The sequence below is a fragment of the Lissotriton vulgaris genome, chromosome 12 (assembly GCF_964263255.1).
Source record: "Lissotriton vulgaris chromosome 12, aLisVul1.2, whole genome shotgun sequence".
Lineage (NCBI taxonomy): Eukaryota > Metazoa > Chordata > Amphibia > Caudata > Salamandridae > Lissotriton > Lissotriton vulgaris.
In genome coordinates this window covers 774258222-774269139 of record NC_141700.1, presented here as the reverse complement: position 1 = coordinate 774269139, position 10918 = coordinate 774258222, and the positions used below count along the sequence as shown (strand labels likewise).

Genomic DNA, 10918 nt, shown 5'->3' with positions numbered 1-10918 from the left:
GTATGTCGGGGCTGTCGCTGTCAAGGAGGTTGAAGATCTCCTGCTGATGCGCGACTGCCGACCTAGTATTTAATAAGGTGATGGAAGTACCCGGGTGCGGGGGGCGGCAGGAGGGTGTGGACAGGGGGTTGATAGCCTCCAATGGGGGAGGGAGTTGGGCAATGCCTAGGGCCAAGATGTGAGAGGCGGTTGCTGGGTCTACGGGGTAGCTCTTACGTAAGGATAACAAGTACCTGGGTGAGTATTCCAAGGCACAACTGGCATGGTGACAGGCCCCGGGTCCCGTGAGGTCACGGACGGGCACAGACGGGCTTTCCTTTGGCGCGCCTTCGTCGCGCCGCCGTCCCGTCCGCTGCGCTCCCGGAAGCACATTGCCTTTTGTATCCTGTCCCACCCGAGCACTGGACCGCTAACTCCGGCCAGGCTCGTGGGACTCCCCTTCCCAAAATGGCGGCCGCCCTCTACTCTCTCGGCACCGGGGCCGGTGAGGATCTACGAGGGGAGACCGTGAAGGAGTGTGGGAGCGCCGGGATCCTGCACAACAAAAACGGGGTTAGTGCATCAGGAACACAACAGTACAATTTAAAAGGTTTGTTAAAAATATCACCAAGCGGCGTAATTAAAAGCAGTTTCAGGGCGCAGCTCTCAGAATGTATTCCCCCTGCAGCAGACCTCAAGCGGGCCTCAGGCTCTGCCACAGCCTGAAGATCGCAGCGACCCGCTGCCTAGCTGGCCCTTTTGTGTCCTGTCCCACCCGAGCACTGGACCGCTAACTCCGGCCAGGCTCGTGGGACTCCCCTTCCCAAAATGGCGGCCGCCCTCTACTCTCTCGGCACCGGGGCCGGTGAGGATCTACGAGGGGAGACCGTGAAGGAGTGTGGGAGCACCGGGATCCTGCACAACAAAAACGGGGTTAGTGCATCAGGAACACAACAGTACAATTTAAAAGGTTTGTTAAAAATATCACCAAGCGGCGTAATTAAAAGCAGTTTCAGGGCGCAGCTCTCAGAATGTATTCCCCCTGCAGCAGACCTCAAGCGGGCCTCAGGCTCTGCCACAGCCTGAAGATTGATCAGTTGTGTTGGATAATACCTGTATTAACAACAACACAAAAGAACCCGTTCTCTTTAGGCAACAATCTTTTCAAATGGAGTTAGATAGTCGCTTTGGTTATATACTATATTACGTTACTATCAAGTCGCAAAAACCTATCTTCTTTTTTTGTGGTTTATTTGCAACGCTCTCTTGCCTATTACTTAAAACAATTACCCTTAGTCCACTGACGGTCCACCAGAGGGAACGGCAATACCTGGATTACAATTTATCCAGTGCATCAAAAAACTCCTTAGTAGGCAAAAACCCACCTATTTGTGAAAAAAGTGTAGAGCGACAGAGTAACTACTCACGGGCAAACAACCCAAGGGGTAACTGGTAGGTACTCACCAGATAAGCCCACTTTTCTCATCATTGGCGGTTACTTTGTTGTATTTCTATCTAGGACCCTAATTTGATATTCCCGATTCATGCCCTTATGCGGTTATAATTAATATCCTTCTAAAGGCACAAGAATCATATCCATATTTAGTAATAGCCCGTGCAGTCCAAAGCACAGCACGGCTACTCCCATCGACTCCTAGAAAGCGCAACACGTTCTTTAAACAAACCAAGCCTCCAGCAGCCCGGGAAATCCCCCCTGCTTTTGTTTTGATTTGAACAAGAACTCCTGGAGTCCAGAAAGAACTGTTAGTTCTTAGTGACGTCTTATGTCCAACCTTACGTCAAACCCGGCACCTTTCAGGTATAAAATACCAACAGTTTCCTTAAGCAAACACTTGGTGGTTTGGAGCAGAGCGGCTATCTACTTGCCCGAGAGCCCAGCTGATGCGAGAGCCCATGGAAGCCGCTCCTCCCCTTTGACGCGCTGAAGAAGCTACTTTTTCTCACGCCGAGAAAATCCAGCTTTGGTGTTCCAGAGTCAACCCTTGCGGGTTGCTGGGAGATCGAGTCCTGAGGAAAGAGATACCAGACCTCCCACATTCTATTACCAAGGTACGGAGCTGACTAAACCCTTAAGAAAATTCTTGATTCAGATCCTTGGCAAAAAACAATCTTAACCAACTTAACTTAAACTGCTACTTACTTACTCCTTCCCAAGTATTAGACTTAGGTCAGGTACATCGGAGTAGTCGTAGTTAGAAGCACCAGTTGAGTACGTTAGTCAATGGTTTTATGTATGTATATATTTTATCCATTTTAAAGTATCATATGGCTAAGAAACCATATCTATGCTTTTACAGTATTATTTCATAATACTACTTTTGCTGTACGCACTTTTATTGCAATTGTGGCAATTCATTTTTCTTGCATGAGAAAGAAGACTGCTCAATAAAATAACACCTTTTATTGAAAACGCCCGTCTCTCTATTTATCTGCACTCTGGTGAAACTAAGTATACACGATTGACTGAGTGAAATAGCTGCCTATTGTTTTCACACGACTTTAGAGATACACTCTATTCTGAGGGAGCAAAGTTGTCATGTTTGTATGGTTGTCAGAAGCTGATCCCTTCTTGTCTAAATCCGGAGAGTTAACTCTTTCCTGAACATTCGAGAAAGTTTCTAGTGACCTCTGAGCTAGCTGGCAAAACTAATTAAGTCTAATATAGTTAGTAGAGACCTAGTCGACCTCAGTCCTACGTCTACACTGCTGTATATATTATTCCAATGCGCAGAGCCTATTGGGAATATAGGAACTACACTACAACTTTGTCATGAAAAAGGAAGAAATAAAGAGTGTCCAAACAAAATAAGTGAAAGTGATAGAGTGACAAGAAAGTTCACTCAATGATATTGACGGAGTATAGTTAAAATTGACAGGCACACCTTTCTCACAATTACTTTATTATTTACTGGGAGTGTAGTATCAAATAAAAAATGTGTAATGGTTGCTATTCATGCATACCAATATTCACATGCCAACATGTTTCATTGCCTGCTTTCTTTTGACAAATTCTTCAGGGCTAGACACCTCGTCACAGCACCCCAGTTGGACACACCACTCTACAGGGACCTCACACAGCTTGTGTCTTCCATAACAGCCTGCGAGGGGATACTTCAGTCATCCAAAACTCCTATTGTGAGTCCTCCCTGTTAATTGACCATTCCTTCATAACGTCAATCGGTAAAGGCCCCACGGAGCGCGGAGTCTCTTGATTTTAGTTGTCACTGTGGTCTACATGTTTCAGCCTCTTTTAAAAATAGTGAGGCTTTCTTCAGGACCAGGTGAGATGAGTGAAGTTGTGGCAAAAACACGCCACCAGTAAAATTGTGCAGCACACTCACTAAGGTGTGCTGTGCAGGCAGTGGAATCTGTGTACTTACGGACCCACTGGAGGAACCTGTAAAGGAAAAGAACAGGAAAAGACAAGTAATATAAAATGCCATCTTTTATACAATATCTTACTGCCACCTTCATTGACTATATTGGTGTCTATGGCAATCTGGCATATCAGTGAGTCTATCAATACTGCGAACCAGATGGTCAGCAATAAGTGCAAAATATTCTGGTTTCCTGTGCTCAACTCGCATGCACTACTAAGCAGGTAGATTATTTGCAGAAGTGCATTCGATGCATGCAGTTGTGGTTCAGTATATTATGCAGAGAATGAGAGAACTGTTATGACACTGGTAAGGTGCCACACATGTGCAATATCGTGCTATTTAGCTGTATGTTTGTTGCTAATCACTTTAAAAACTGTCACCAAAACAACATATTTACACTAGCTATGAGTTTGTTGTACCTTTTAGCAGAACATGGAAGGGTCGCCCGTAAGTACACAGATACCACTGCATGCACAGCACACCTTAACCTGTGTGCTGCACAATTATACATGTGGCGTGTTTTTGCCACAACTTCACTCATCTCACCTGGTCCTGAATAAAGCCTCACTATTTTTAAAAGAGGCTGAAACATGTAGACCACAGTGACAACTAAGATCACTTCATCCTGATGTTGTCCTTATTCCTTTAACCTTGTCCTGGGCGGCTGGGAATAAAAAATGTTCCGTAAGGATTCCCACAGACATTTTTAACTAGCACCACTTTATTAGCACTTTCCCTTCACACAATCACAAATCCAGCTCTGCTGTAATCAGGCGTTGTAGCACAACTGGGTGGTATTCGGCTACCCAGTTGGGACCCGATGATGAAGCATGCCACCATCTAGGTTGGTGGGTGAGGGGTCTTTTTTTATAAACCTAATGGGTTGCTGGCACTCATAACTACTATTGAGTCGACTTTACTAGTGGGTTTGTTCAATGTGATTTTTGTACTATATCCCGTGGATAGGGACGTACCCAATCATAATCCTTGCTCTCTCCATGTGTTTAAGCAAGTTAGGCTAGTCACCACCATTCCTGAAATATGTGGCACCATCTCTACACCCTATGTGTCTGTAGATAACACGGTTATGGTTGGAAACAAAACCTCAATCTCACTTGCTTGTGGAACTCAGTAAACCCCTGTGGATGCTTCCTGTGAGATTACTGGAAATATTTGATTATGACCTGCAGGTACAAATAAATGGAGACTTAAAGGCTAGTACCTCAGGGGAACCCACCAGCCCTATGACGTTCGCCAGTAGTTCTACTGTCAAAACACTGGCTTAGTGGCCAACAAAGACCCTCAACTAGTCTCATCTGAACCGTGTCTGCCAGACCACAAACTATTGAACTAAAAATGGTCCACTTTCATGGAGATTCAAGAACCTTTATTTTCACTGAACTATGAAACAGTTGCCTTTTCCAGTCAGTAGACTTCCTTGACCGTGAATTTGTAATCCTAGTTTACTTCTGGGTGATGTGCTTTTTGGTCTGCCTCCATCAGATCTCACACCTCCTCAGTTGCCCTCCCTTCCACCCCAAAGGACAGCACACACTAGAAACTTTGTATAATTCGGTTTTACATGATAATGCTACTTTAATTATTAAAGGCTAAAAGACTTAAGGGTCACATCTCATGGTTGAAGGTACCATGACTTATTTTTGTGTCGTTCATTATTTTAACTGTACGACTTTACCTACTTTGTGGCTCTGGGTGGACTTTCAGATGGAGAGCAATTCCTGTGTCCATCTGAGTTACAAACCTACTGCTATCTACTCACCCCTTATGTGTGGCATGGTTTTTCCTTTGCCTGTGCAAACACCTGCTTGCGCACAGATTGGAATCGTGAATTTTGTGGTAAATACCGTATGCCCTGTAATTTCTCTGGTACATTTCGACAGGACAAGCCAGCCCCAAATGGTGGACAGGAGCAGTTAAATAACAGTATTTGCAGATTTTGCTGCATAAAACATACATACTCATTCCGGGAAGCCTGAAACCCTGAATGGATTTTACTAATCAATGTGTGTTTACGAGTGCAACCCTACTTTCAAGTAGATGTCAAATATTAGTGGACCGGACATATGGACACAAATGTGCACAAGCAAAACATGTAGGGCCTGGGGGAATTCAATGAAATACCTGGAAATAGAACTATAGTTAAACTACCATAAATGAAGCAACTCAAACGACAATACATCAGTCTTTAACATAATTAGTTTATTTAGTGCTTTTTACTTTTTCCAAGGAAAAAAAACAATGTTTTTATTTATCAAAACTACATAGAACGGCGTTAACAAACGTTTATTGTCTCTCAGCCCCCAAGTCACAACATTCATATTTCTACCTGAGGCTATGCTATACATAAAAAACTAAAATAACGGAGACACGTCTGGGTACCACATGCTCACAACTGGCTTGTTCGGTTGAGGCTGTTAAAAGGATTAGAACATGGACATCCATTTGTGCAGGGGATTAAGGCTTGGATTGTGAAAGAATGCCAAAAGAAAGTCTAGTTGGGAATGGACCCACCCACAGATATACTCTTCGGTATGGGCACAATGAGAGAGTCTAGTTTAAAGCAGGCCGCATGGTACCCACGGGCTGGTTGGCGCAGAGGCCCAGCCAGGCCACCATCAATAGTCAGGATCAGGCGCTTCAAAATGCCCGTATCTCATTGCACAGAAATGTAGTTACGTGTAGCGCCTCCCAGGCATAAGGGATCTTTATATGAGGGCTTTGCTTGTCTGTGGAAGTCTCAAAGGCACTGGAGTGCTGGCCTAAGTGTCATCAAATGTATCTTTGAAATAAGCAACCACGATGTGGGTCTGCTTCACAGTACTCGTGTCTAACAATCAAGTGTCTAGGTTGCAGGAGTGTCTGTGCCTTTCGTGCCATCACATTTTATGTGTTCGAGGCAATCCGGACTAGACGTGTATCCGAGATGCACAAAGATACAGGTTTATCTGTTTCCAAGAACATTGTACACCTATCTAGCAATTATATGTCTAAGCGCTTATGCTATGTGAATTAATACTTCTATGGTGATACTAAATCACTGTGTGTGCTTTTGATGTGATAATACAAATTCTTCTTAGCCTCAGTGTGAAAGGTTAGTGCACGTGCATATACTAAATTTCAGAAGATTCCGCAGGGAATGCGTCTCATGTCATCATGTGCATGTGAGGCGATGTGTGTTCACGTGCCCAGGGTTACAGAAGAGGTGCCTGTATCCGAGCCACCAGGTGCGTCCGAAGCCCTTGCTTGTCAGAGATGACCATCTCTCGCTGCAGGTGCATGCACACCAGGATGGGTTTGAGATTAGACAATTTATTAAGAGTTACACAATAAAAACAATAAAAACATAGGAAATGAAGGCAATCTCGCTAAGATGCCTTCCTCAACCACCTTACAAAAGTCGACTAGAACCTAAAAAGGCTCTACCTGCAGAAAGAGACAAAACACTTTACAACTTGGGAACATACTGAAAGAAACACATCTTCCTTTTTAAAGTCCTGTTGGTATGAAGAGTATGACGGTGCGCATTGTGATTGGGGGTAGGGAACAGGAGAACTATGGTCCGTGTGAGTCAACATGTATACTGAGATGGCCTTTCTACCAAAACACGCCAAGACTCATCAACAAGGTAGGCACTCTGATGATCACAACAGTACACGATCCCCACACTGCAGCATCACAATATAGCGTATACCTCCTAGCAACACAAAGTCCTGTTTCTGTGGTCAATTTTTGATTATATAGGAGTGTGATTACAGGTGCTAACATGCAAGGAGCAACAATAAGCTCAAAAGGTTCAACCGGCTCCACACGCAGAGGAGTCGGCTGGGCACTTAGTCTGCGTTTTCCAGAGGATGCATTTGGATCACGAGCTAGCAAGAAAGCATGAGCAAGTGGGAGAGAGAGACAATATTAATCTGCTTCACACAGAAGAACATGAAGCACTCTCTCCATTTGATGCACTGTAGCAAGGCTAGCTGTAGAGTTGGTAACAAGGCTCACACTTAATGCCTTTCGCCATGGCCAAGTGTCACATGCTGCCCTTGAGAAGGAATGGAACTTCTCTCATGTAACGCAGGAGTCTAAAGACCAGGGAGATGTTCTTGATCTCAAACATTTGTATGCAAGGTCTTGCACAAATCCCTGCACCTAGTTTCCACTATAATCAGAGTAAAACTGTTTGTGCCTACGGCAGCTGAGCCAATGCAGAAGAACAAGCTGAGTTGATCAGAAAGCAACATGGTGTCACCTTTACTAGCGGGGCAAGCAGTTTCATCGTTACTTCCAAACAATACTTCCTAAACTACAGCATAGAGGTACAGCTCTAGCCACAAACCAGGAAACTGCTCCTCACAGGAAAGAGAAGGATTAAGACAACCCAGCAGTTCTCCTCAAGGTTCTTCTCCTAGCCTGTAGCTGCATGATTATTTTTAAGACCTCTGATGTCTGATCAAGGAAGAATGACCATTTAGTGGTGTAAGGAAATGAACTCTGAATAATCCTGATTTCTCAGGAGTCTTCAAAAGGTCTCTCCAAATAGGAATGGTGGGCGCATGGTCTAAGCAGCCACAAAGAGAAGCAAATATTCGCTGCCATTTCTTTTAAGGTACATTGCTTTTCGCCTCTGTACATTCAAGCCATGTACGAGGTCCAAGAGGTTACCCCTATCCCCCCTCTGCCAAATCATTCACACCACATTCAAGTTGGGCAATATCTGAACACCAGTAAGTATTACAGTACATTTGTAATATGTAAAACCTCTTGGATAACATCATTACCCACAACTCACCGGGTTACCACACTAACCAACACTTGCCTTAGTTTCTGGTTTAGACAACTGTCAAAAAACAAAAGCGCACCACAATTAAATAGGGCATAAGGCCAGTAAAATATCCAAAACAAAAACTGAGAACATGGTTACATGATTTCTCTCCAGAGCACAAACCAATAAAGAAGATTCACCTTAGTATGCTTTTCTGCTCCTGCGTAAAGCTCTGTCAAGCACTACAAGCTTCTCGCATCATCTGTGGCTTCTGTAGACAAGGGTCAAGCACAACAGTCTTGCCTGCAAGCCTTATACATAATTGCAGGGACATTTACACAGAAGAAGCAACCCTTCCACATCTCGTCACCTGTCTCCAATACTTTTGGGCTAAAATAATGCTCAATTCATGCCCCCCACCACAATCTGAACAGCTTTTTGGTGGGGCTGGCATTTTCTATGAGTGCATGTTATACTTTGCATTCATCCAGAATTACATTTTCATTTCTTAAAAGTTATTTTTTCCATGGTCACTGTCGGTAAGGATTTTCACTCTACATTACCCCCTCTGAGTCCTTCCTTCATCGGAGTCCTGACCAGCCAGGGCAAGGAGGATTTCAGACCTCGGTCAATGAGATGGGCCGAAAACAAAAAGGGAAAATAACTTCACTGCCACACCTCATACAAAGGGTTCTTGGTTCTGTAGAGGGACTGCTACTAAACAGATAAATAGAAAATAGACACTGGTACAAATGAAAAACAAAAGCATTCAGTGCAATTCTTCACTAAGCGAGTGCTCATGGAGTGTCAGCTGGAGTGTCAGCTGGACTGCTCATCTGGAAGCAGTTGGCCACCTTAAAGCTGCCAAACTGGGAAGGGATGAATTGCAGTCAACAACGGAAGCAGAATATAATTGGGCAAGCTCCTGCGGTGTGTCCCAGGGCCTTCAGTCTCATTATCTCCCGGTTTATGGCCTCTTCCTGTGGTTTGAATTTACTCCATATCTCACTTTCCTTACATTTTCCTTCACTTTCACTAGGAATTGTTCAGTAATCCCAACAAAACAGCTCAAAACACTCCCCATTGCCTAGTTCATCCTTTTGGCAACAGGCCCCATTTCATAGTCTGCCAAGCATGAAAGGAGAGTTAGGGCCACTGCTGAGAGGATTCTCGCACCTTTAGAAGTTCTTTTGCCCAGGCACAAAGATTCTCAAAGAGTTGTCTTGGGGCACTAAGGAGGTTGGGTCTGAGGGAAATCACACCCAGAGCTGTACTGCCCTTGGAGACTTTCAGCATTAAGCGAGTGAAGGAATGCCAGTGCAGGACCACTGGGCTTTAAAGGTCTGTGCAAGTGACAGGCGTGAGCCCGTGAATGAGCAGTGTTGGTCCCAGGTCCCGCGTCATGAGTTCCAGCTGCTCGAGGTACCGCTCATACTGGGAAGTGTCCGCTGGTGGTCGTGGTAGATACAAGAAGCGAACCGCGGTGTTGGCAGCTTGCGTGACCACCAACTCATTCACAGCCCGCAGGTACTCGTTTGTGATGTGTGCAGCATTCATGTTGACAAAGTTTTCCTCTTGCTCCTCTGGGCTGAGCTGTTTGTGCCAGTGCAGGGCCACCACTGCGTCCCAGGGCACGATCTTTATGGTGGCACGGATGCGCAGCTTGGTCAACAGCTCTCGCAGCTTTTCTTCCTTGCGGATCCAACCTTGATCCCCTGCCTCAATGCAGAGGAAGATGCGCAGTCGGGCCAAACGCCATGAGGACACCATAGTCAGGATACAAGCCATCTGAAGCAGGAAGAGGCTGCAAATATCCACATAGCTGGTGCTGTCTGGCCGTAGAAGGTTAAGTGGCCAAACATCAATATAACGTCGATCGGGCTGACGTTTGGCAAACAGTTCCTTCTTATCCAGCTGGAAGAAGTAGCGTGCCAAGCAAACATTCTTGTGCATCTTGATAGCATCAGAGATGATGGCAACATACTCGGAAGGAGAGAGTGACTTGTGGCCCTCACCGTCCCATGCTGGAGGGAAGTGAGCCTGCAAAGAGGTGATGTCTACACCAAAATGGTCGTTCTCTTGGCTCATGCTGAAGGCGGGGTCCTGTAGGAAGTAGTCGTCTGGAATGCTGTTGTCGTAGAATCCGAGCACCAGTGTGTTGGGCTTCATACCACCTGGAGATAACAAGAGAAAGACATTCATGACCATTTAAAAGTTTGCAAGAATGTGCACATTGTTTTTCATGGAAATACGGACATTTAATAAACAGTAGAGATGAAACAGTGTTCTGTAGTAGTCTCCATTTTACTGAATAGGTTTGAATGCCTGATATTTATGTGGATGAAATGTGGTCTGTTTGCCCAACATGTCCAGCCCACGTCACTATTGAGCTGACAGTGCTGGATCAGACCCAATCAATTAGAGACAAATGGAAAAGATACCTGCCTATAATTGGAGTATTACATCATGGCTATCTTCATCATAGGAGTGCTTTCTAAAGTCTTCTTTGCAATTCTGTAGGACACCAGAACAAAAAGGTAAACTATGCAATGATGATCAAATTACTTACCTTCGATAGCAATCACTTGGTAGCAGGCGCAGAGCTTTGGTGTGTGCGGAGTATAAAGCTGTCCAGCAGAACTTCTACTTGTGGAAAATCAAGTAGGTAGGTCGAATGCAGCTGGATGGATGGCATCCTCTCCTAACCAGTATTCGTTAGGGTCTACAGAAGAGTAGTTGTTGCTGTTTGCATGTCTTC

At 44.9% G+C, this 10918-nt stretch overlaps 1 protein-coding gene across 3 annotated transcripts in view; it reads right to left on the bottom strand.

Annotated features, from left to right (window-relative positions):
• Positions 1–5579: 5579 nt before the first annotated feature.
• The window catches only part of SLC12A9 (solute carrier family 12 member 9), a 163834-nt gene continuing 158495 nt past the window's right edge, over positions 5580–10918 (bottom strand). For all 3 annotated transcript variants that reach the window (XM_086946117.1, XM_086946118.1, XM_086946116.1), the window contains exon 14: positions 5580–10334. In XM_086946117.1, coding sequence (XP_086802243.1) covers positions 9496–10334 — 839 coding nt within the window. In that variant the 3' untranslated portion in view covers positions 5580–9495. The remainder of the gene's footprint in view (positions 10335–10918) is intronic.